Source organism: Aquarana catesbeiana, linkage group LG05, assembly GCF_042186555.1.
Source record: "Aquarana catesbeiana isolate 2022-GZ linkage group LG05, ASM4218655v1, whole genome shotgun sequence".
NCBI lineage: Eukaryota > Metazoa > Chordata > Amphibia > Anura > Ranidae > Aquarana > Aquarana catesbeiana.
Window position 1 is genome coordinate 67,949,283 of NC_133328.1, and position 27,137 is coordinate 67,976,419.

General features: G+C 44.3%; 1 protein-coding gene across 3 annotated transcripts; it reads right to left on the minus strand.

Annotated features, from left to right (window-relative positions):
- Positions 1-273: 273 nt before the first annotated feature.
- On the minus strand, positions 274-25,571 carry ZNF438 (zinc finger protein 438). Of its 3 annotated transcripts, XM_073629851.1 has the most exons (4): positions 24,988-25,211; positions 19,492-19,552; positions 5,170-6,889; positions 274-1,009 (listed from the first exon to the last, which is right to left on the minus strand). In XM_073629851.1, exons 3-4 carry the CDS (start codon positions 6,852-6,854, stop codon positions 436-438), a joined length of 2,259 nt encoding a protein of 752 aa, XP_073485952.1. In that variant the 5' UTR covers positions 6,855-6,889; positions 19,492-19,552; positions 24,988-25,211; the 3' UTR covers positions 274-435. The 3 variants fall into 3 exon arrangements, with proteins under 3 accessions (XP_073485952.1, XP_073485951.1, XP_073485953.1); XM_073629850.1 differs by lacking the exons at positions 19,492-19,552; positions 24,988-25,211 and adding an exon at positions 25,450-25,571; XM_073629852.1 differs by lacking the exon at positions 19,492-19,552.
- Between the last annotated feature and the right edge of the window lie 1,566 nt (positions 25,572-27,137).

The window sequence follows — 27,137 nt, forward strand, 5'->3', positions numbered from 1 at the left end:
TGTGAGACTGAGCATCAGAGGCACATAGCCAGGCTGGGGGGGGGGGAACTGACTGTGTAGTGGATTATATCAGCAAGTGAGAGGCAACACCCATAATTATCAGACTTGTACAGCCACCAGATGGAAACAGACCACCAGCCTGTGGAACTGCAGATAACAGGTCAGCCTTGCATGTCTCTGGAACTAAACGGTCACAAATCAGTTTTCAGCTGATCTATTGTGGTGTCAGACTTGCTATGAAACCAATTTCCAGAATGTATATAAAAAGCCATAAAAAGTACATTTTGCCTTTACTAACGCAAACTGTTCAAATGAACAAATTAAAGCTGAAACATTAGATTTTAAAAAAAATCTCACAGTTCAAAACCAAGTTGGAATTCAGCATCTATAGTGCATGTGTGGCTTTCCACAAACAAAAGTAAAATTACTTAAAGACTATTTGGAATCATTTTTGGCACAAGAACTAAAAATTGTCCAAAGTAGAAATGGATCATCACAGTTGTGCTTTGTCTCCCAATGTTCAAAGAGCTTATTTTGCATTTCAAATACTTGTTTACACAACAGGCAGTTAAAAACATTTCCACAGTGAAATTTAATTTCAGTGCAAGATCCAGATAGAAGGTCTTCAGTCTGTCCTTCCACTGATGGAGTGATCTCAGTTTCCTTACATTCACCGAGAGTAGAGTCTGAAACACATACATGTCTCCTCAGTCTGCTGGAACCAAAAATCTCCTCATCACATTTAGAGCACTTGACCACATTCCGCCTCTCACTCAGCAACTTCCAGTGGTGAGTTGCATGTTTGACCACCTCCTCCTGAGCACCTTGTCTATTCTCTAAAATGCCATCCGTTAATATTTCTTTAAATTCATCTCCGTGTGCACAAAACATATGGAGTTTCATGTCTGAAAATGTAGGCGTGATGAAATGACAACGTCCACATTTTATCTGCAGTTGAATCTCATCTGTTTGTCCATGAAGAACATCATCTTCATTCGGATTCCTGTCCCTGCAGATATAAAAGACACAAATGAATGCAGCTCTGTATTGATTAAAACATCATTACATTTATTTTCTTGATACAAGCAGTGCATGAATCTTGGTTTGTCACAAGCTATTTGCAATTACTGTATAGCAGAGCTCTGGTTTAGAGGGGGAAAAAAAATAAGATGTTCATCAGTGCCCATGTGCTTACAAGGAGCGTGCTGATAGCAGGAGATAGAGGGACATAAAAATTAGCTGATCTGCATTCTGCTTCTCCTTCACTGTCTAGTCACAGGCTGTGGGAGGTACAATAGTAGTTGACCTACCTGTACAATTATTTTCTGGGCAGTATATTACAGAACACAGGTCCCTCTGCTCTGTTCATATGATCCACTCTGACTATTGCTTGCTAATAAACCAAGGCATGCTGGTAGAGGGAGGGGTTATACTGGGTTGTCCTAACAGATTTTGCTTTGCCAGTGTCCATTCTCCTGAAAGAGCATAACTTATGTGTCAGAATACTTTTCTGTGTCCTGTAATGTGCTCCAAGAAAACGATTTTCAAAAAGGTAGAAAAAAAAATCATAATTTTCTTTGTTGTAGCTTAGGGGGTACAGAATTGTATTCTGAAACATAGGGCTCTCCAAAAGCAGTACAATTGAGGGGTGAGCAACAGAAAGGCTAATGGACCCACAGAAAGGTAAAACCAAACAATTATCAAGGGTGGCTCAAGGAATCCTACAGCGTCGCATGAAGAACATTACGATCAAAGCCAGCATCATCAGCCAAGGCATGGACATCCACTTGGTGTAAAAAATAAATGAAAGAGGAAAGGTGTGGACAAAAGACCAGATGATGTCTGCCATGAAAATCTGAGAAACAAAATGCCAGCTGCTGAAAAAGCCATGAAGCGCTAACTGATCTAGTGCTACTGGAGTGTGCATTGTCAGCAAAAAAGGGCTATAGTTCTTGCCACCGACACCAAAAATGGGGCACTATTCCTCCCATCAATACCAATGATGGGATATTATTCCTCCCACTGAAACCACTCATCCTCCCAGTGACACAAATGATGGGGTTCTAGATCTCTGGGACATTTTTTTCTCCCACTGGCCACAGTCTGGCCCTCTCCAAAGTTTGAAGGACAGTAAACTGGCCCTTTGCCAGATTTGGAGACCCCTGGTTTAGGGAATGGTGAACAGATTTGAGTAGAAACACTGAAATCACTCCTTTTCCAGGACAATAGTTTTGTCCCCTTGAGAGAAGAGCTGCATTACAGCAGTATGAAGATCTGCCAATTTTTGTGGGGATGTTGGCAACATTTATAACACGAAGCAAGGTAGAGAGAGAGAGATACTGAAAATGCCAGTTTGTAGCCCCTGTAATCACAACTTTGTAATGAATACAAAATATAAACCATTATACTCACAAAAGTAGAAATAACAGACATAACGTAAAACAAACTGGTTATCTCTTAGGAAGAGGGTTTGTCCCATGAAAAGCGTCAGTGGTGGTGATGCTGATGGTGATGCCTCTATTGGTAGTTTTATGTTACACCTGTGATCGCAAGTCTATCTGCATCTGTGCCAGTTTATATATAACCAAGAAAATGGCCGCCTCATTACACTTCGGGAAAATGGCCACTATGGCGTTTTCCCATTAAACTACGAGAAAATGGCCGCCGTATACTAATTAAGCTATGACTATTTAAAGACAGTAATTAGTGCCTCCCAGTATCCCCTGATGAAATCACGAGGTGTGTGACGTCACGCGTAGGGACGGGACAGGCACTTCTCACTGGTAGATGCACACGAGCCCGCCGCTCGCTGGAGTTCTGTCATTTTTGCTCTGTTTAAACGTGAGTATCTCTTGCTATAATAAACCCAGATCTTGGTTACAAAATACTACACTATGTGGCACCCCCGTCTTTTCATTTACGGCCCTCGTACCCACTGAGGGACTTAGATATATGGAGAACAAGACTTGGGTCCAGGATTTATATGAGAAGGAGCCGGTATCAGCAGTGCTGTTTAATGCTGTGGCCTCAGTATTATGAGGTAAGGGGCCATTACTTATCAGTGTAAGATTTGTGCACGAAGAGGAGCCACCTCTCCTTCCTGGGCTACACACTTCTCCTGAGCCTACCCTCTCCTCTGGGTCTCCCTACCACAACCAGTCTGACTTTCTCCTACTGTGTCCACTTTTAGGCGATCTCTGAAAACCCTTCTCTTTAGAGAAGCTTATGTTGCCTCCATCTAACAACTGTACATGTGTATTCTCTATCAACTTATCCTCCACAGTTCTTACCTTTTGTATCAATTAACCCTCCCTTTAAGACTGTAATCTCTAACTAGCAGAGTTCTCCAATTCCTCCTGTATTGAATTGTACTGTAACTGTACTGTCTGCCCTCATGTTTGTAAAGCACTGTGCATACTAATAATAATTACAATCATCATCAATAACACAACACTATAGAAAAAATTAAAGTATGTATAAACAAAACTTTCTTAAATTTTTGTTATATGTGTTAGTTTTAGTTTGAGTGTGGAGGAAAACTCTCAGGTGTTTCTGTTCCTGTGGGGAGATTCACTCCATTTGATTTAGTGACCACTGTCACAGAAACAGAAAGCGATGGGAATTTTAGTTGTCACAGTACAGGAGGTGAGGGGAAATTATGTAATGGGGACATTTGTTCAGAGGCAATTTTTTAAGTGGGGAATTTCTCTTGCTTTGTAGAAATTTCCTCTCATCCTGTTCAGTCTTCACAACAGGAATTAAAATCTCAGTAACGTGACAGAGACATCAATAAACAAACTGACAGGTTTGAACCCTTCCCTAATTTATCCAAAGAAATCAGAACTTACATCTAAAATGAACAGCTGCAAGAAGGCAGGCTCTTGACTGCAGAAGAGACATGCAATATCTCTTCTGCTATAAAATAAACCTACCTGCCTGGTTGTAGTCATTAGAAAGTATACTAAGCGGCTCATGCGCAGCAGTTTATATTCTGGCACAGTGTCTGTGTACCAGGATGACTGAACTCCTGAGCATGCGCGGAAGTGGCTTTATCTTGCATCGACCAATGAAGATGGCTGAAGACCATCACCTGGAAGAAGATGTCGATGCCAGCAAGAGACTTCACAAGCACTGAACCGGTAAAGCAGAGGTATGTTATCCTCATTTTAGTTCCCTTTTAAAGGGATACTAAACACACACTGTTTAATTTACATTGTCTCTTCTCTTTCTGCATATGGATGATGGCACTGTAAACATTTTAATTAAAAAAAAAAAATATCCAAGTACCTTTTTCCTAATCAATATTCAGCTGTCACATGACCCAGATCTCTCCCAGCCTGTCTACAGGGAAAAATAAGCAGTAGGAGATTCTAGTCCTCTGCTGCTGGTCACATGTTAAAAACAAAAAAACAAAAAACATCCTTTGGAATACAGAGTAAAAATAAATAATTTAAATTGTCAAATGAATAATTGAAATCAAATGTATATATTTTTAAACAACATGGTGTGGGTGGATTTCTGACAGTCACAGCCTGTCATGGCCCTCCAGCCTGTCTCTTAGAATAACCGGGAGGAGAAGCCTCCATCAATAAAGATGTAATATCCCACCCCCAGTGTGTTTAGCTGGTTAGTGGGCAAGGAGGAGGAGGGAGTGGGCTGTCATTTAGCATTGTGTATATACCCACGTGTGACTCTATAGTTACATGGGCTGCTCAGATGTGACTGGGAGGAAATGATCAGCATAGAAACTCACTGAAAACTGAGTATGTGCAGAAGCTGCCAATAGTGCTCTGCAAAATCCCCAACTGGATTGGGAACTTGGGCAGAAGGGGGAGACAGAACAGCACGCAGTAGGATCAACCAGGATTTTTGCAGAACACAGAAAACAAATCTCATAGTGACTGAGTATGAACAGCATGTAATACCATTTATTGATACATTTTCTATTATGTAGGTTTAGTGATACTTTAAAAAGTTTTGGGTATACATATATTTTAACCACTAGTAAAAACCTGACTATTTGCAAAGTTATTTGGCGATTTTATGACTCCTTGAAAAACCATTACTGAACACATATCAGACACTGGAAGTTTGCTTGAGCCTTTTATTGAGTTTCCAAGTTAGGGGTTTGAAGATTCCAAATTGAATGCATCTATAAATAACACTTACCCATCTAATAGATTTGCTTCTTTTTTGAGGGTTTGACTTTTCCTCTCCACCTGTTTAGCAGATGACTCTGTGCTTATGATAACGCGGTGAACTTCTTTGAGATGACCAAAATATACACGGATGTGTCCGAACACCTTGGCACAAAACTCACAACACATCAGCTTTTTCAGACGGCTGTCACTGTGGTGGAGCTTCATATGTGTGCTCAGGCTGCCTGAATGCACATAGGCCTTGCGACATAATCGGCAATGGTAGGGTCTCTTGTTGCTGTGACTGTTTAGGTGGTCTTGCAGATGGTGTTTAAATTGAAAGCTATGATCACAGATGTGACATTTATAGAGCGGTTTTGCAGACAAGGAAGGAATTTTACAGTTATTTTCAGCTACTGCCAGTGTGTCACTCTGCCTCCACCTATGTGTTCTAACACCTATCATCCGATTTCTAAGGGCAGATTCACCAGTCTGAGATTGCAGAACAGAGGAAGAGCCGCTAAGTGATGTCAAGCCCTGAATGTCAACAAAAGGCTTTGGCATAATGCTCCTGTATTTCTTCACTATTGCATTCTTTTTATCATTGGCTTCAGTAGCCTGAGATCGGACCCTTTCCTTGCACATAATTAGCCTGTTTCCAACCAGTCTCATTTTAGTCTGATACCACAAAAGCTCACTTGAAGCTTTTCGTTTTTTCCCTCTTTTCTTACTTGGCACACAAATCTGTTGGCTTAAATTGCCATCGGGTTTAGAGACTGGTTTGTATGGACTACCCATTATGGGGACTTGTGATATACTGACTGATGGAGAAGCCCTGACATCACTTGCCGATAACTGCATTCCACTCTGCACTACATTTGGCTGTGATGACTTGGAAGGGCCTGCTGGCTGTTTACAATTAGAAATAATTGATGTCTTGATTTTTGAGTAAGGCAAGATGGGCAGTTTTCCCCTTGGTACAGATGAAAGGAGATGAACTGGACTGCCAAAAACCACAGGAGGGAGAACTGCTGCAGGATTTGTTGAATCAGTCACTTTGGCATTTTTGCATTTCAGTGGAGTCCCGCTGTCTTTCGGGACCACTTTACTTTCAAGGACAGCACTGAGCTTTGCAGGACTAGTTTGCAGGACTAGAGCTGCTTTATCAATGCATGGCAAGTCTGAGTTTGTTACGTTAGAAACTTGTGTTCCACCACCTGGAAAAATGCCGCTTTCAGAGACAGCCCCTTCAGAAGTGGTCACAGAAGCAGGTATTGGTGCTGACGCCTCATCTTTAGTATCTGGTTTTATAATGCTCTCCTTATTGTCTTCAATTTTACCTACAGCAGATTTTTCTAATTTTGTTTTGTTTAGTACCCTTGACTTTTTGTACAATAACCTTCGGTTAGGCTGGTACCTTGGAATGGGCAATTTTAAATTTTCCTGCAAGGGTATGCCAGTAGTTTGAATGACTTGTCCTCCCATTGATGGAGAGACTTGTGGCAAAGCTACTAAGGAAAAAGTGCCATCTTGGCCAGTGACTTTCATTAAAGCATAGTTTTGAGTTTGCATAATCAAAGGTTTTACATTAGAGGCAGTGATGTCTGCTACAGAGGGCAAGAAAGAGGTAGGGCAGGGGGAAACAACCTTTGGTGCAACTTTTGGGGCAATGGTCCTGAAATGGGTTTTGCTTTGTAGAGTTTTCTTGGATTGCATTGTCCCACTAAAGCCCAGGGAAAACGTAGATTCATCTAAAGAAAAACAAAAAGTATAGGTTATAACAAAGATTATTTTTAAAGAAAAGCTGTGAGCTCACCTTCTATTGTAAGGTGGCCCCAGGTACCTGCATGTCAGCTCAGTTTATCTTCAGAGAACAAGAAGATCTCAAAACCCCCAACACGAAGACTACCAACTACAGAGCTTTCTGGTCAACAGGGTATGGAGGGAAAAAGAAAGGAGCAGGACAGTTAGGCTACTTTCACACTGGGGCTGTGGCGCTTTACCGTCTTTTTAGAGACGCTTTTCGAACGCTAGCAGGGTACTTTTAACCCCTCACTGACTGCCGAAGGGTTAAAAAGGCACGTGTTACGGCGCTTCGAAGCACTGCCCATGCATTCCAATGGGCGGGGGCAGTTTAGGAGCACTGTATACAGCGCTCCAAAACCGCCCCAAAGATGCTACTTGCAGGACTTTTTGTAACGTCCTGCAAGCGCACTGCCCCAGTGTGAAAGCACTCAGGCTTTTACACTGGGGTGGTATGGGAGGCGGTTTTTAGGCACTTTACAAGCGCTATTTTTAGCGCTAAGACGTCTGAAAAACGCCTTCAGTGTGAAAGCAGCCTTATCATTTGATTTGTTCAGAATTGCCTAATAAAGTTCTAGAGTTCTGGAGATCAGCAGAAGCTCTGAAGATAAACAGCAAGCAAGCATCTGGGGGTACATTTTTAAGATAAATGCACATGATTTTGCAGGTGAAAAAAAAAATTGACAGTTACTTACCGATAACTGTTTTTCTAGGATATCTTCCAGGACGGCACACCTGAGATGAGAGGCTCCTCCCTACAGGAAACACAATCAATCGACAGCTGTTTTAAGTCCCCACCCTTCCCCTTGATCCTCAGTTTGTAGAGAAGTAACTCCTGAACCTGGTTCACAAGGGAAATCATTCCTCATAGGTACTCACCTTCTAGTGTTCTACCATTTTTCCCTCCTCCAACGGGCGGGAAGTAGGCCTGCCGTCCTGGAAGATATCCTAGAAAAACAGTTATCGGTAAGTAACTGTCAATTTTCTCTAGTCATCTTCCAGGACGGCACACCTGAGAGGATAATCAAGTACCTCAGGCCTACCTTAGGGTGGGACCACTGCAAGACCCTCTTGGCGAACCTTGGTTCTGCAGTGAGTTTTACCTCCACTCCATATGCTTGATGAAGGTATTATAGCTGGATCATGCAGCTGGTCTGCATGTCTACTCCACCGATGTCCCTGCCTTCTCTGCTTCGGATGCAGGACCTAGGTGGAGTGGGCTCTTAAAGATGGAATCAGAAAACATGTTAAACTTGTAGGTTATCAATGTTGCCTGTCTCACACATCTAACAACCCTGGCCTATTGTGCCTGTAGGTGCTACTTAGAACCCTTAAAGGTTAATCAGAGACCTGTGTTGTAAGACAAGGACACTAATTGATCACTAAGAGGGCCTGTCTAACACTACCCTGTTCAGGGAATTAAAACTGCAAAAAAAGGTGGGCCCCTAACAGACAACCTTTTTTGTTCATTTTTATCTTTACATCAGCCAAGACTAAAGGGAAGCCTACTTAAGGGTAATAGATTAACCGAGGCTTGATCCCTGGGTTTAAGGCATGCCCACTCTGTGGCTTTACTTACGCCAAAGTGCCTACTTCAGGAGAATAAAGTTCATAGCAGGAGTATAACACTTATACTGCTACATCTAGTTCTGCTAGAAGGGTGAGATGAAGGCCATGCACCGAGCCGTAACCTATTCGGTCGGGTGGACATCTTTATACTTCATCTTCAGGTCATAATACTCCTCTGAACAGAACTTCCCAAGTTCTTACTAAGCAGGGTGATTCTTTATCGCCTTCCTCCAGTGTCCTATAACCCTACTGGGCTTCAACCCTAGGAAATGGTTCCAGCATTCCTGAATGTATGGGGCTGAGGCTTTCTGACATGTGACGTCTGCCGCCAGAACTCCAGGCCCCTCCACGGAAAAGAGGGCTGAAATACAAAAGGTGATACATGCATTATTAATATCACAAATTAAAAAAGATCATAGATTGTGGACCCAGCACAATAGATTTAGACAAAAAGGACACAAGCATAGACAATAATGTGTATCTGAGTGTGGCTAGCTAAACCAACATATCAAATATGGGAGAGACCCAAATCTGAACTTCAATGTAGACAAACAGTCCTCACAGTCTGGTTTTCTGATGTGCAGCCAATCTGTAAAAACATTAAGACACACGCAAACCCTCAGTCTTGGTTCACACTGGGACGACTTGTCAGGCGACCTAGTCACCTGACAAGTAGCGTCCTGTTCTGTGCAATGGAGCCGTTCTAAATCGGCGCGATGCAAGTCGCTCCGGCTTAGAAAAAAAGGTTCCTGTACGACTTTGGGGGCAACTTGCATTGACTTCCATACAGAAGTAGTTTCGCAAGTCGCCGCTGAGTCGTGTCCTGGGTCGCCTGAGGCAGTCGCGCTGTAAGTCGTGCTGCCTTAGTGTGAACCGACCCTAAATGCTGCGTGTTTCTGAAGTGCAGCTAGCTAGGTCATAACTGATAGAGATATATATATATATATATATATATATATATATATATATATATATATATATATATATATATATATATATATATATATATATATATATATATATATATATATACACATATATACACACACATATACATATATATATACATACATACATCCACATAAAGGACGGGAGTCCTGTTTACGGTGGAGTTTTACTGATGTACAGCAAAACAGGGCAATAAATATAAGACAGAAAGACCCAAACTTCTATGTTGCGTATTTCTGATGAACCACCAAATACAGTTATAAGATCAATATGGTACTGGCTAGCTAAACCAACATAACAAGACAATATCTTTTCTGTTATGCAGTTCTGTAGTGCAGTCACATAGAACCAACATGGAAAGAACCCAAGCAACCTGCAGCATTGTGTTTTTCCGAAGTGCAGTAAGGTAAGGGAATCTGAAACAGAAAGCACCAACAAGCTTCAATGTTGAGTATTTCTGCTGTGCAGCCACATAAAAACAGACAGCCTTCCTAGCTGCGATCTTTCTGGTGTATTGCAAAGTAAGGCAATAAACTCCATGATGTCTATTCTTGTGTGTAGCAAAACCTCAACCAGAAGGGAAACTTAGGGCTCCCACACCTGTGCGACCCAACCTGCAACCGCAAAAACGCAAGAGAAAAGTCATACACTATGGCTTCCAATGGGAACCAATTGTGTCTGTGCAACTCCAGGTCGCGGCGCCACCAAGCAGACCCTGTTTTCTGGATCCACAGACCTCAAGATTACACAGGTCGCAGGTAACTTGCAATTTTCAGGTTGAACAAGCGAGGGGTCCCCAATGCTGTATCTCCCTGGAGGCGTGCAGCCAACAACCCCCTGCTGTGTATCCTTAAGAAGCAGCAAGGTAGAACAATGAGAAACAGAAAAGACACCCCTCACTGCTGTGCCTTTCTGATATGCAGCCGATAAGGCAGTAAATATAGAACATACAGGACACAAACAATCTTCAATCTTTGTGTATGTCTGATGTGTAGTAATATACCAATACTGAGCAGATACGCCACCATCCTCAATGTGTCTCCCTGCTGAGGCAGTAAAAACAAATCAGAAAAGGACAAGCAACCCCACTGCTGTGTCCCTTCTGATATGCAGCCAATAAGGCAGTAAATGTAAGACATAAAGGGACAGACAACCTTCAATCTTGTATATATCTGATGTGCAACAATATAACAATCTGAATAGAGATAGCACATCCATATTGAAGGGATTTGGCATGCGACTCAACATGTAAAATCGCATGCCTAAAATCGGCAACCTTTGCCGTTAATAGCACTGTCAGCCTGATGCCACTTTGCGGGGCTGCACCTATTACCAAAAGGCAGTACCAGTACTACCCCCGGCACAGGTTCAATTTGTATTTCCCCACAATTCAGGACCATCAATCTTCACTACTGCCTTTCTAATAAGCAACCAATAAGGCAGTAATACAGGACACAAAAGACCCCAGACAGAACTCAATTTTGAGTATGTCTGATGTGCAGCAATATAACAAATATGAGCAGAGATGTCATAAAACTCAATGATGTGCATTTCCGCCATGCGTCACAAGACCAGAAAGTACAGACCACCTTCCCTGTTGTATTTTTCTGATCTGTAGCCAAATAAGGCAGTACCTTTAGGATATAACAGACAACAACAAAGCTTCAGTGCAGTGCATTTCTGATGTACCCCTTATGAGCAGAGATGTCACAAATCTCAATGTGTATTTCTGCTGTGCCACAAAATATCCCAGCAAGGACAAACCTTCACTACTGAGGTCTACTGGTGAATCCCTTTATGCAATAACCAAACAGAGCAATTTGATCCCTAGGCATAGCCTGGGCTGTAGATACTAACACTTCATCCCCCAGTGAAGGAACAAATTCTAAAAATGGTTAGACACCTTACAATAGTAGCTGTTGTCCTACCTTACCTCCGTAGACTGAGCAAATGCTGGTCAGCTCACACACAGGTGGGGCTGATCAGAAACTAAAGTCTCAATGAGCCCCGCCCTAGAGACCAATTTAGGACAGCCTCTAGAAAAGGTGATCACCAATTTAGCCTGGAGGAAAATAGCCACCTGCAGGCCTTAAACAAGCAATCATGTATCTATCTAGCTCTTGCATATGTTTGCACAGAAAATCCTTAATTAAAGGATATAGGAAGCGATTTATGGTAAATCGCCTTTAGATCTGTCACTGAGTTGACTGCAGCCCAAACCAACAAAAAGGTTTTTCTTACCTCCTGCACTTCAATATAACCACAATGTAAAGGTGGAGTGGGAGGTTGGGGCTTATGGCTTCAGATTCCTAGCAGCTGGGCTAATAGGGCCATATAACCTAGTGCACCTGCTGACCAGGAGAACTTACTCCTGAATCCTTCAACCATTGCACAATCCATAAATTGTTCAGTGGTATACCTGGCCTGTAAGGAACTCTTTGTATCTACCAGGTCCTCCCCCCCTTCGCTCTATTCATCCCTACTAATGTCCCACAACCGGACATGTAGGGAGAGTGTTGGAAACCTACTGTTGTGATAACCACAGTGTCTCTGCTGTAAGAGGGAGCTGTGGCTGGTGGTATTAGCAGTAGCTTCTGGGCTATTTTGTTATGCAGACCCCAGGTCCTGCACTGCACCACTTAGTAAATACAGGGGGAAGGGGAAGAAATGCCTTACCTACCTCTTTCCCATCTGAGGTGGTTTAGGCACACTCGCTCCTCTGCACCACTTGTCCACCATACAGCATCTCTGATGTAAGAGGGAGCTGTAGCTGGTGTTTTTAGCAGAAGCTTCTGGGCTATTTGAATCTAGACCCCAGGGGAGATTATCTCAAATGCCCAGAAACCATCAGGCTGGGATTGGGGATTTTGCAGCTAAATTCCCAAGGTAAAGGAAAGTACTCACCGTTGTAGTCTTCCCCTTTTTCCACAGCCACCGGGCTTGCTTTTCCATCCTTATGGTCCACACGCAAGGAGGATAGCCGCCAAAGTGCCCCCCCCCCCCCCAACTACTGTCCCCATAGGGAGCTGCAAGGTTAGGCTGTGTCCTGCCAGTCAGTATATACACCTGGGGGGGGGGGGCAATGCCGTACGTTCCTCATTCCATTCTGGAGGTGGTTTAGGCAGACATCCACCGTAGTGAACTGGTGCCTCCTCGAAAGGAGGATGTGGGCGCCTGCTCCTGCTGACTCTCAGCCTTCCCTCCTGGGTAAGAACGCGGGTCGTTCAAGCGGCGCCCTCCCCAGCAGCCCACGCGGGCTACCAGGGGCCCAGGAGTCGGGGGCCCTGGAAAGAACTGACAGCCAGCACCCCTGTCTGAACGGACGCCCGGACAGGTAAGGGGGGGAGACAGGAAAAAGGCCCCTGAAGTTCTGGGGACACCACTGTACCCAGGGGCCTTCAGCTCTCAGGGGGGCTCTTCCAGTTTCTGCTGCCCCCCCTGAGGAAAGGATAGGGGAACCCCCCAGGAAGGATAAATATATCCGGCCAGACCCAGAGGCCCATCAGGTACTAACCAGGCCCGACCCTGCTTTGCCTCCGAGATCCTACGAGATCGGGCAGGCGGCGCCCTCTTTCACTTTCAGGGTGATGTGGCCGTAGGCCTTCCCCAGGCATTTGGTCCGGCTCCCAGGGGGGGACCACCAGCGCCAGGCTTCGGGTCATTTGAAAAAAACAAACGGTTTCGCTGTGTAGGGAGAAACACAATCAAAAACTGAGGATCAAGGGGAAGGGTGGGGACTTAAAACAGCTGTCGATTGATTGTGTTTCCTGTAGGGAGGAGCCTCTCATCTCAGGTGTGCCGTCCTGGAAGATGACTAGAGAAAAATGTGCATTTTTTTTTTTTTTTTGCAGGAGCCTGAACATCATTGCACCCGCAATTAGTAGATGTCTTCCTCTAGCATATTTTTCAAGTTTGAAGCACTTTCTTGTGCAATTCCCAGCAGTTATATAAAATGAAATACAGTGGCATGATCTTTATACATAAAATGAGGTGATAATGGCAATTAAACATTGTATGTTACGTATTCTCTTACGAACATTCAAATTGGGGTCATTTACTATAGCGCCACACGGTAATTACAGCAAATTAGCGCTAAAACGGTATTCACTGTAGCGCTGGTGAAAAAAATACTCCCAAAAATCGAATTTACTATAGCTCCCAGAAAACAAATAGCGCTCAAACCCGTACTCTGCTAGAACCTGGAGTAGTGCACATGGAAATAATGTTTAGAGCATGATATTGCCTAAATGGTACTGAAATATTTGGTATATTGTTTAAAGATAATCTGCTTTTAAAATGTGAAAAAGTGATTTCTACACTGAAATATCTTTAAAAGTCTGGGAAGAGATAAATTCCCCGTCTCTGTACAACTAGATGCCAGCACAACTGAGCATGCTCAGAAGGCAAACTACTCTCATTTTAACTCCCATGGCTTTTTTACAGGGCGCTATAGTAAATACCAAAATTAGCGCTGGGCTAAAATGCGTGCTATATAGTCCAATGCAAGTTTCAGCCATTGATTATAATGGTACAATTGTAACTTCCCCAAATACTTTTAATGTTGAGATGAAATGTATCTTTCTCTCAAATTAATTTTCCTTGCAACAATTTTGCTTCTTCTTTATCTATTTTGTTTTTAAGAATGCTATAATGTGGAATGTTTTCATGTTTTGGTAAAATATATTTTTCTCTGTCACTTTCACTTGTTAGGCCCCTTTCACACTGGTGGACCGTTCAGGTCCGCCTGTCAGCTTTTTAGGCGGACCTGAACGGACGCTCCATACAGGTCTACAGGACATCTGATCCACTAAAGTGTGACGGAGGAAAACCCTACTTTTCCATCCATCTGAGGATCGGATGAAAACGGACTCTAAGGGCCGTCTTTTGCCGATCCCTCATAGAGGAGAGCGGCGCTCTGACAGGTCGGTCCCTGCAGTGTGCAGAGACAGACCTGTCATCTGCCTGCTCAGCGGGGATCGACGGAGTGATCCCCCGGTAAGCAAAGCGGAGCCCGTACACGGACACATCCGTGTGAAAGGGCCCTTACTCTCCATCTCACAAATATCTTTACTGAAACTCACAGAGGTGCCTTTACAAACAATACCATTGCTGATACAAATTTAAAATGAGTCACAATTTTGTGTTGTTTAGTATTACCAAATAATCAGAATTTGAGCCCAAAAAATGTGAAATGTGTACCAACATCAGAAATACAAATGTAATTCCCAAAATTCAGAGGGCAATATCACTATTCTACACTCGCCCACCAAGAACCACCAAATATCACAGAATAAATCAAGAAGCATAACTCCTGACTGATGTGATTCCACCACCTATCGGTATATGTCCAAAGAAATTCAGTATTTAAGTGTAGGAGGGTTCCACCACCATTGCAAATAGTGTCATATGTTTTCCATGGGCAAGGACAATAATCAGCCTTAACATTTCCCCACCACCACTAATTGCAGCCTCTTACCAAGCAAAAACTAACCAATTTCGAGATGGTTCAGCATGCTGATAGTAATCACCCATACCCAGCCTTCAAAACATGGAAACCCAAGAAATGACATTCTAAACCAATTCATTATTAATTTGCACCAAACTAGAGCTGTGTATTTTTGGCCAGATATGGGTGTGGTGTGATGCTGCACACATATCTTAACCACTTCACATCCAGGCCATTTCTGACACTTCGCTCCTACATGTCAAAAATCATCATTTCTTTGCTATAAAATTAGATAGAACCCCCAAACATTATATATGTTTTTTTAGCAGAGACCCTAGAGAATACAATGGCAGTCATTGCAACTTTTTATCTTGCACGGTATTTGCGCAGCAATTTTTCAAACGCGTTTTTTTAAAAAAAAAAAACAGTTTCATGCTTTAAAAAAAAACAAAACAGCAAAGTTAGCCAAATTTTTTTGCATTGTGTGAAAGATGAAGTTACGCCGAGTAAATAGATACCTAACATGTCACGCTTCAAAATTGCACACGCTCGTGGAATGGCGCCAAACTTTGGTACTTAAAAATCCCCATAGGCGACGCTTTAACATTTTTTACTGGTTACATGTTTTGAGTTACAGAGGAGGTCTAGGGCCAAAATTATTGCTCTCGCTCTAACGTTCGCGGCGATACCTCACATGTGTGGTTTGAACACCGTTTTCATATGTGGGCAGGACTTACGTATGCGTTCGCTTCTGCGTGCGAGCTCCCGGGGACAGGGGCGCTTTAAAATTTTTTTTTTTTTTTTTATTGTTAATTTTACTTAAAAATTTTTATTTTTACACTTTAAAATTTTTTTTTTTTTTTGATCACTTTTATTCCTATTACAAGGAATGTAAACATCCCTTGTAATAGGAATATGACACGATCGGTCTTCTTTACAGTGAGCTATGGGGTCAATAAGACCCCACATCTCACCTCTAGGCTGGGAAGCCTAAAATAAAAAAAAAAAAATAAAACGATCGCCGCTTCACAGCTGAAGCGGCGCCGTTTTTTTGAATGCAGAGGCCGGGCGTGACGTCATAACATCGCGCCCGGCCTCCGAACGATCATAGAGACTCCGGCGACCATCTGGTCCGCCGGAAATCTCTATGGTGAACATCCGGCGCCGGCGGATCCGCTATCCGACTCACCGATCGCTGAGGTGAGTCGGTAGTAGCACCGGAGGGCGGCGGGAGGGGGGGGCGTCCCCTCCCGCCGCCCGTAAGAACGATCAAGCGGCGGAACAGCCGCTATGATCGTTCTTATGGTGTACGGAATCGCCGGCTGAAAATGCCGGTATCTGAATGATGTCTGTAGCCTCAGACATCATTCAGATATAAGCCCCGAAAGTCGAGGACGTCATATTAATGTTGTATGCTGATGATGAATGACGTATGCGCTTTGTCAACAATGTGTGTGAAGCATCCCTCACAAAGTAGTCATTTCCTGTTTTGTAACCTCCACATGACCAACAACAAACAAGTTTAATGTTTAGATTTTTGGTATCACTGATCCTGGCCAGAGCCTTGGACATTTGTTATTTTTAGGTTTAGCCTGCACAGATATATATATGCTGAGGCATTCTTTCATTTGTAAAGAGTGTGTGTTCCTGATGAACAGGTGTGAGCACTTGCACTTGAGGCATGCATGAAGAGTTTTTTTTTTTACTGGATGGGTCTGTTAGCAATTCTGTCTAGGTTATATAAAGGCCTGCAGTTGTGGCGGTTGTTTGGCCTGAATCTTTGTTTGCAGTGCGTATATTGGTTTACAAATACATCTATATTTTATTTTTATTTTTTTTGGGGGGGGGGGGGGGGTAAGAGTGCACTAAGGCTGTGGTTTGGTGATTGCTTTATGTGTTAGTCTGTATAGTTTTGCATTAAGGCCCTCAAAAGTGTGTTTTTTGTGGGCATGGTTTCTAAAATTGTGTCTTTGTCCATTCTGACCACGTGTTTGTTTGTGTGCCTCAGCAGACTTTTATCTTGTTCTAGTTAGTACTAATTCACACATGTTAGACCCCTTTCACACTGGGGCGGTTTGCAGGCGTTATTGCGCTAAAAACTGCCCCTAAACAGCCTCCGCTGTTTGTTCAGTGTGAAAGCCCGAGGGCTTTCACACTGAAGCGGTGCGCTGGCAGGAGAAGAAAAAATCTCCTGTCAGCCGCTTCTTTGGAGCGGTGAAGGAGCGGTGTATTCACCGCTCCTGCCCATTGAAATCAATGGGACAGCGCGGCTATACCGCGGCTACAGCCGCGCTATACGAGGGGTTTTAACCATTTTTCGGCCGCCAGCGGGGGGTTAAAACCGCACCGCTAGCGGCCGAATACCGCGGTAAAAGAGCGCTAAATATAGCGCTGTTTTACCGCCGATGCCCCCTACCGCCCCAGTGTGAAAGGGGCCTTAGATTTACAACTGTTAATGTTAATCTGGTTTATGTAATGGCTTAGATGAAAATGAAGCTTCATGCTAATTCCAAACATGAGTGTGTGTTGATTTTGTTTGTGCGCTGCCTTTTTTGAGTTTGTAATAATTTTATCTGTTTTTGCTTATAATCCTGCACTTTCTTTTTTGGGGTTTGGGGTGAGCAGTTCTGATCCTCAAATTGGTATCCCTGCTTTTATAATGTGATTTTTAATGTGTTTACTTTTTAGTGTCCTACCCTTGTAGATTGTAAGCTCTTTTGAGCAGGGCCCTTCTAACTATATTGTCAAATGCTGGAACATCATTTCCATGCCTTTTATTTTTTGGCCAAAGTATATTAATGTACCAAATGTTTATACTAATGTTGAAATAAAAAAAATTGATTCTTTTTTGCTTTGTATTACTTTTGCAGACTATAAATACATATTATCTAAGTGCAAACTATTCATACCCCTTCAAATCTTTAGTAAATCTAGTTGCATAAAAAAAGTATTTGGTTATGCAAGTCCTTGAGTAGAAAGTGTAATGGGGAGAGGGGGGAATAAGCCCCCCCCCCCAAAAAAAGGTCCAAAGCTGAATTTCAGGGCTCTATCAATTCTTTTGTGGACTAGGCAAACCATGAAATCTGGCAAATAAATGTAAATTCTCTCTAACCAAAAAGAAAAACCCTAAACCCCCCCTCCAAAAAAAAAAAAAAAAAAAAAGTTGCATCGCGGAAACGCCAATTCGCGGCCTCCCTCGATGGGAGGGCTCCCGCCAACTGCTGTCTCTTTGCTTTGATGAGTGTTATATTTACAAGGGTGGTGCCACCCAGTGATGTAACCGGATGATCCCGCCTCCTTCTGACATCATGTGACGTCAGAGGGGGTGGGGCCATTGGGTGCCGTATCCGGGTGGCCCCGCCCTTGCCTATAAAAGAGCTGTCAAAGCGCATACGGTGGGAGCCCTCCCATCCAGGCTGATCATTTAGATTTTTTTTCAAATTTTCGGGTTCCGTCGGGTGCCGTGATTGATGGATGTACATTGCAGGACACTTTTTATTATTTTTAGTTTTTGAATAAAGGATTTGTCAAAAAACAGTTTCTTTTGGTTTGTATTTTTGGGTAGGGGTACGATGCACCCGATACCCATTCACATGGGGGGCGAGATCTGGGGGCCACCTTATTAAAGGGGGCTTCCAGATTCTGATAATTCCCCCGCCTGCAGATATTGATGGGGACAAGAGCCTCTTCCCGACAACCCTGGCCATTGGTTGTCGGGAAGAGGCTCTTGTCCCCATCAATATGGGGACAAGGTACTTTGGGGGGCACCCCAAAGCACCCTCCCCATGTTGAGGGCATGTGGCCTGGTATGGTTCCCCAATCCTGACCTCAAGTCTGCATACTCTGAAAAAGGGTCTGGCATGGATTTGGGGGGGGGGGGGAGGGGGGCACACCAACTTTTTTGTTAATTTTGCCATGGGGTTCCCCTTACAATCTATGCCAAACCCAAAGGGCCTGGTATGGATTTCAGGGGGACCCTATGCCAATTTTTAAAATAATTTTGGGGTTGAGTTCCCCTTAAAATCCATACCAGACCCAAAGGGCCTGGTATGGACTGGGGGGGGGACCCCACACCATTTTTAAAAAAATAGCCAATGCCACATCAGCATGGTTGTTTCCATTATATTAATGGCTCATTTGCTAAATATTATTGTATAGAATTAAAACAAAACACTAGTAAAGGTATTTTGTATGTATAATTATGCTCAGCCCAATAGGCTAGTGGTCAGCGGTTATACCTTGAAAAACTCATGGGTTCAAATCCCACAGAGGAATACTAAAAGATTGCATTGGTAAAAAAAAAACGCGAATGACTATTAGCCAATTAGCCAAGGCAGCATATGCTGAAAATAGGTGAATGCCAATAAGCCAATGCACTTTAGTTTAGCTGATTCTATTATATTAACTCTTCAAATGCATGCAATGGTATGTAAATAGTCAATATTATTATGGTGTGGAATTCCAAACATCACACACTAGTTTACCGGCAGTTTACATTTTTTTGTTTGTTTATTTTAATTTGCTTGTGCACTGAAAAAATAAAACACAGCTGGTGGATGGTAGGTTGGCTGGGATTTGAACTCATACCTTGACTGCTGTGGAGACATCTGAGCAGACCACCAAGCCATTGTGCTAAGTACGCTGAGACCTGCATAATAGTGTAGTATGATTAAAGAATGAACATAAATAATTACCGCTTTATAGTCACCTAAATAAAAAAAAAAAAAAAAAAAAAAAAAAAACCACACAACAAATAGGTAACCTAAATGTTCAATACATGTAACTTTACAGAACAGCAGACATTACTCTGTAATAATCATTCATAACTGCATTCATTAGCAAAAGAAGGAAAAAAACTAGGAAAACGAATTGCAATATAAATCAATAGATGCACACGAGGTAGAGCACATCTTACATAAAAATGTTTTTCACATACATGGATCATGGCTGCAGTGCAGTGCTATATCATAACTTAGTAGAAATTGGCACTTGCATATCCACAGAATCGCTAATTAGCGCAGATTCAGAATTTACTAACGCATGTTCGCCACTGATAGCTTTTTCATTCGCACATTTGCCTGTTGAAATCTTAATTGCTAAAAATGGGCGCTATTACATGTAATAGCGCCCAGTACTTCCCAGCTCTATAGTAAATGACCCCCAATGTGTCTAGTGTTATAATTGTATATGCTACATTTTTTTTTTTTACTTGTTACATTATTTTTCCATGAAAGTGGAGTTAACCTTTAACCACTTCCAGTCGGCGCCAACTTTGGTATTCCTCTCCTACATGTAAAAAACATTTTCTTTGCTAGAAATTTACTTAGACCCCCCCCAAACATTTTGTGTTTTTTTGCAGAGGCCCTACAGAATAAAATGGTGGGCATTGCATAATTTTATGTCATACAATATTTACACAGCGTTTTTTTCAAATGCAAATTTAAAAAAAAAAAAAAAAAAAAAATACACTTTAACCACTTGCTTACTGGACACTTAAACCCCCCTCCTGCCCAGACCAATTTTCAGCTTTCAGCTCTGACGCACTTTGAATGACAATTGCGCGGTCATACAACACTGTATCCAAATTAATTTTTTATCATCATTTTTTTCCCACAAATAGAGCTTTCTTTTGGTGGTATTTAATCACAGCTGGGATTTTTATTTTTTGCTAAACAAAAAAGTTGGAAAATTTTGAAAAAAAAAAAAAAAAAATCATGTTTCATAGTTTGTTATTAAATTTTGCAAACAGGTAATTTTTCTCCTTCATTGATATGCGCTGATGAGGCTGCACTGGTGGGCAATGATAGGCACAGATAAGGCGGTACTGATGGGCACAGATAAGGCGGCACTGATGGGCACAGATAAGATGGCTCTGGGTGGCAATGATGTGCAGCACTGTTGTTGAGGCACTGATTGTGGGCACCTATGGGTGGCACTGTGGGCACTTATGGGTGGCGCTGGTGGGTACTGGTAGGCGTCACTGTTGCTTACTGCTAGGTGGCACTGGCAGGGGGCACAGGTGGGCTCTGAGGATCTGGAGGCAGCTCGCCGTGATCGGAATTGATGTCCCTCTCACAGCCGTCGGTGATCGGCTTTCAGCACGAGGAGAAAAAATAGCCGATTACTGGCTTTGTTGACATCACATGAACGGCTGTCATTGGCTGACAGCTGATCATGTGGTAGGGGGTCGGGATGAACCCCTTACTCCGAACTGTGATTCAGCGAGTCTCATAGACTCGCTGATCACAGAGCGGGGGCGTGCAGGCCGCTCAGGCACGGGAGGACGTCAATAGATAGACGTACTCCAGGCAAAGCAGGTCCGCGCTGTAGCCGTCATTCGGCTATAGCGCGGATCTGAAGTAGTTAATAGATTTTAATGCACACACACACAAAAAAAAAAAATGTTTGGTAGAGTATAAAAGATGTTACGTAAATAGATATCAAAACATATCACTCTTTATAATTGCATCCGCCCGTGGAACAGCGTCAAATTATGGTACCTAAAAATATTCACAGGCAACGTTTTAAAAGCTTTTACAAGTTACTAGTTTAAAGTTAACTTGCCAACCAGCTCACGTACATTTACTGCTGCAGGCTGGCTGCGCAGTGCAAATCGCCGTAGCTGTATGTCGGTCCGTGCATGTAAAATTGCGGGCGCGCGCCCACTGTGCGCCGTGGGTCCATCGGACTCGATATCCACCTGCGATCGATGTATACAGGGGATGAACGGGGATCTGTCAATGTAAACTATTAAGGCGGATCCCCGTTCTGACAGGGGACATCTCAGAGATCTGCTGTTCCCCTACAGTTAAAACACGCTGAGAGAACACATTTCACCCCTTGATCGCCCCCTAGTGTTAACCCCTTCCCTGCCAGTGTCATTTATACATTGATCAGTGCATTTTTATAGCACTAATCAATGTAATAATGTCCCCAAAAAGTGTCATTTGGGGTCAGATTTGTCCGCCGCAATTAAGTTTTAATTTTTTTAACTTTAAATTGTTTTTTTAACACTAACTTCGGTTGCTGGTAACAGCCAGGTAAGGCCCTTTTCACACTTGTGAGACTTGTCCTGTGACTTGGGACTGCAAGGTCGCATGACAAGTCATACCCCATGATTTCCAATGAGTACCAATCATATCTGTGCAACTTCAAAGTAGTCCCTACACTACTTTGGTGTGATTTTGATGCGACTTGAGGTACACAGACCTCAAGATTACACAGGCATTGCTTCAAGGTGCGTCAGTCGTGGCAAGAATCGCATGACTAGGCTTGGTCCTTAAAGCAGAAGTTCCATTTTTGGGTGGAACTCTGTTTTAAGTGCAGGTGACCCCCTGACATGCCACATTTGGCATATAATTTTTTTGGGGGGTGGGGGCAGATACCCTTTTTAGCGGCGTCCTGCTCCCACTTCCTCCCGGGGCTCCGCAGCACCGGAAGGAAGATCACCTCTACCCCCTCCCTCCAATCTTCTGGGACATGTCACAGGTCCCGGAAGATTGCCCGGCCAGTCACAACGAGCAGCAAGGCTCGCACATGCGCAGTGCGTGCCCGGCGGTGAAGCCATAGCCGGGTGCCCACAGTAAGAATGCCGGCGCTTTGGAGAGGAGCGGGGCTTCGTACGCCCGCATCGCTGGACAGGTGAGTGTTTATTAAAAGTGAGCAGCTACACTTTTTGTAGCTGCTGAATTTTTTTTTTTTTTTTAGGCAGAACTTCGCTTTAAGTGGTTACGGTGGTAATTAAACTCACTTGGTGCCTTATCTGCATTAAATTAGGCTCAGTACCTGTGTCATTAATATGTGTTCGGGTTTAAAGGGATGAGGTGGCAACCCTAGTGCCACATTAGCCGCTGTGTGAGAGTGTCATTAAGCATTATCAGAACCCTGTGTGTCTGCTGAAGAGCAGTGCATGTTGTCTGCAGGTTGGGAACAGGTGAGCATTCCTGACTCACAGGAGTGACCCTAGGCTTCCTTCTTCCACCGCACACAGGAGTGACCCTAGGCTTCCTTCTTCCACCACACACAGGAGTGACCCTAGGCTTCCTTCTTCCACCACACACAGGAGTGACCCTAGGCTTCCTTCTTCCACCACACACAGGAGTGACCCTAGGCTTCCTTCTTCCACCACACACAGGAGTGACCCTAGGCTTCCTTCTTCCACCACACACAGGAGTGACCCTAGGCTTCCTTCTTCCACCACACACAGGAGTGACCCTAGGCTTCCTTCTTCCACCACACACAGGAGTGACCCTAGGCTTCCTTCTTCCACCACACACAGGAGTGACCCTAGGCTTCCTTCTTCCACCACACACAGGTGTGACCCTAGGCTTCCTTCTTCCACCACACACAGGTGTGACCCTAGGCTTCCTTCTTCCAATACACACAGGAGTGACCCTAGGCTTCCTTCTTCCACTACACACAGGAGTGACCCTAGGCTTCCTTCTTCCACTACACACAGGAGTGACCCTAGGCTTCCTTCTTCCACTACACACAGGAGTGACCCTAGGCTTCCTTCTTCCACCACACACAGGAGTGACCCTAGGCTTCCTTCTTCCACCACACACAGGAGTGACCCTAGGCTTCCTTCTTCCACCACACACAGGAGTGACCCTAGGCTTCCTTCTTCCACCACACACAGGTGTGACCCTAGGCTTCCTTCTTCCACCACACACAGGAGTGACCCTAGGCTTCCTTCTTCCAATACACACAGGAGTGACCCTAGGCTTCCTTCTTCCACTACACACAGGAGTGACCCTAGGCTTCCTTCTTCCACTACACACAGGAGTGACCCTAGGCTTCCTTCTTCCACTACACACAGGAGTGACCCTAGGCTTCCTTCTTCCACTACACACAGGAGTGACCCTAGGCTTCCTTCTTCCACTACACACAGGAGTGACCCTAGGCTTCCTTCTTCCACCACACACAGGAGTGACCCTAGGCTTCCTTCTTCCAATACACACAGGAGTGACCCTAGGCTTCCTTCTTCCAATACACACAGGTGTGACCCTAGGCTTCCTTCTTCCACTACACACAGGTGTGACCCTAGGCTTCCTTCTTCCACTACACACAGGAGTGACCCTAGCCACTTCCCGCCTGCCATCATATGACGTCCTTGACTTTGCGGGGGTATACCTGAATGATGCTTGCAGCTACAGGCATCATTCAGATATCGGCTTTTTCAGCCGGCGATTCCCTACACCATAGGAATGATCATAGTGGTTGTTCCACCATTTGATCGTTCTTAAGGGCGGCACGAGGGGACGTCCCCCCCCTCCCCCCGCTGCTTCTACCGACTCACCGCTTCCATCAGCGAGTCGGAGACAGGATCCGCCGGCCCCAGATGTTTACCATAGAGATTTCCGGCAGAGCAGATGGTCGCCGGAGTCTCTATGATCATTCAGAGGCCGGGCACGATGTTATGACGTCACGCCCGGCCTCTGCATTCAAACAAACAGTGCGCCTCGGCTGGGAAGCCGAGATCGTTTTTTTTTTAACAATAAAGAAATAAAAAATAAAATTTAAAGCGCCCCTGTCCCGTGTGCTCGCACGCAGAAGCGAACGCATACGCAAGTCCCGCCCACACATGAAAAACTGGTAACTAGTAAAAAGATTTAAGTGTCGCCTATGGGGAGTTTTAAGTACCGAAGTTTGGCACCATTCCATGTGTGCAATTTTGAAGCGCGACATGTTAGGTATCTATTTACTTGGCGTAACTTCATCTTTCACATTATGTGAAAAAATTGGGCTAACTTTACTGTTTTGTTTTTTTTTAAAGCACAAACTGTTTATTTTTCCAAAAAATAAAATAAAATATGCGTTCGAAAAATCACTGCGCCAATACCGTGCGAGATAAAAAGTTGCAACGACCGCGATTGTATTCTCTAGGGTCTTTGCAAAAAAAAAAAAAACATATATAATGTTTGGGGGTGGGGGAGGGGGGGTTGTTTCTACATAATTTTCTAGCAAAAAAAAAAAAAAAAATGATTTTTACATGGAGAGAAGGGTCAGTATTGGCCTGGGTGGCAAGTGGCTTCCTTCTTCTAATACACACAGGAGTGACATATACACAGACACAGCAAGTACCTGGAGATAAGGCTTCCCTCACACACAGGACAGGCTGCCTTCTCTGTGCAGGGGCACCGTGCCTGGCACACAGGTCATGGCTCTGCCAGCCTGTCTGTGCCCCACACAGGTGAGGAGGAGCCCGGGCTCAGCTCTGTCACCGTCCTCTCTCTGTCTCTCCTCCTTCCGCCTCGCACCACTTCCCAGGGCAACCTTCCACGCCGGCCCCGCCCACTCCCGGCCGTCTGTGCCTGAGGGAGGGGGCGCCAGAAGATGACGTCACCAGCACCAGGAAAGCTTCCACTCTGCATCAGTCAGTAGGAAGTTCTGTCTGTTTTGTTATTATTGTACTTAAAGCACATTCCACCTTTGCTGGGGTTTGTGTTTTAAAAAGAAAGACATGGCAGCTACGTGCACATGAAGCAGGCAGAGTGTTCATGGAGCAGACATAAGCAGCTGCTGTACAGACACACAGAAACTTACTTTTTATTAGCTGTCCTCCCCATCTCCTCATGGCTCCTTGTGCAATGGCTGCCCCTGTGCTGTTGCAGGCAGTCTGTGTATAGTGCTCAGTATAGAACTACAGTGGGGTGAATGAGGGGAGGGGACTACATTTCCCACAATGCTGTGCTTTCCTCCTGAACACACTTCCCTGTGCTGACTCTCAGCTCCCCTGGGCAGAACTCAGCAAGCTGGAGGTTTCTTTTAAAGTGACACTAAAGGTTCGTTATTTATTTTTTTAAAATAACAAACATGTCACACTTTCCTCCACTGTGCAGCTCGGTTTGCACAGAGTGGCCCCAGACCTGGTCTTCTGGGGTCCCTCCCCATATCTGATAACCCCATAGGAGAAGCGATCTCCCGGGGGATTAACTCAGCGTCCATAGAGGCCGAATGCAGGACTCGGCCCCGCCCCCGATGCCCGCGTCATTGCATTTGATTGACAGCAGTGGGAGCCAATGGCTGCACTGCTATCAATCTATCGAATCAAGAGCCGAGAACCCCGGGCATTGAGAAAGCGTTTCCCCATCGGTCAAGTTCTAGGGCTCAGGTAAGTAAAACGGGGGGACTGGGGGGGGGGGGGCGGTCACTGACAGGTATTTTTGCATTCAGGTGAAAAAACACATAGGTTTACAACCCCTTTAACCCATGAATACTACTGAAAAGCTGGAGGACTCACAGAGTCACAACAGTTTGTGCAGCACTTCACAAAATAACCCAGATAGCAAGCAACTGTGCTGCAAGTTTGGAATGACTTGCTAAGCTATTGCTAGACTTGCCAGGCTTCACAAGTTTGTTGCACAATTGCAGCAAGTCCACATTGCATGACTCCAGATCAAACATTCTGCAAGTCTGCTGCAAGTTCTGGTTCAGTTATGTTGTGCAATAGTCATCCCACCACAGGGGGCACTGTGGCTGAATTTTTATGCTGTAGACTTGCAGAGCTCTTGCTGTAGACTCACCACTGCAATTTTGCTCTTACTAGAGACTTGGCATGCAAATTTCCTACAATTTGGAAAAGTGTCAACTAGAACTTGTGCTTCAAGTGCTCTGCAAGTGTACAACTTGCCAGTGAAAATGTGCAGCAAGTTAACAAGACTTACAATTCAATACTACCACAAATTTGTGGCAAGTTAACCTTGCTATCTGGGAAAGGGAGACACTATAGTTACAATATAATTTAAAAAGGATCTTTAGTCTTAAAAGAGAAGTATAAGAATTATTTTTATTCTAGAATCATACTTACCTAGATGGATGCTGCATCTGTCCCCCGCCAGCTCTAAGACTGAGAACCGAGCGATCAAACACCACCGATCAGTCACCGCTGTCTGCTCTGCCCCTCCAGCGCTCACTGGAGCACTGGGCTGTGGAGGGGGCAGGAGCGGCTGTTCCAGGCTCTCAGCGGCTTGCTGAGATTCTGAGCCAGGTGCTGGCCCAGGCATGTGGGTGAGTCCCAACCATATGGTCACAATCTTTCCCAAGCCTGGGCCGGCTTTGTGACGTCAGCCGACAGCGGGCTTCAGCCGGCTGTCTGCTGAAAACGGGTCACGGGACCTTTGGCTGTACTACTCCTTTAGGCTGGGTTCACACTCGTAGCAGGGGTCTGGTGTGTCCCTGTTCTCCATTTCAGGGGTAAATGAGGTCCGAATTTTTGCCTGAATTTGGACCTG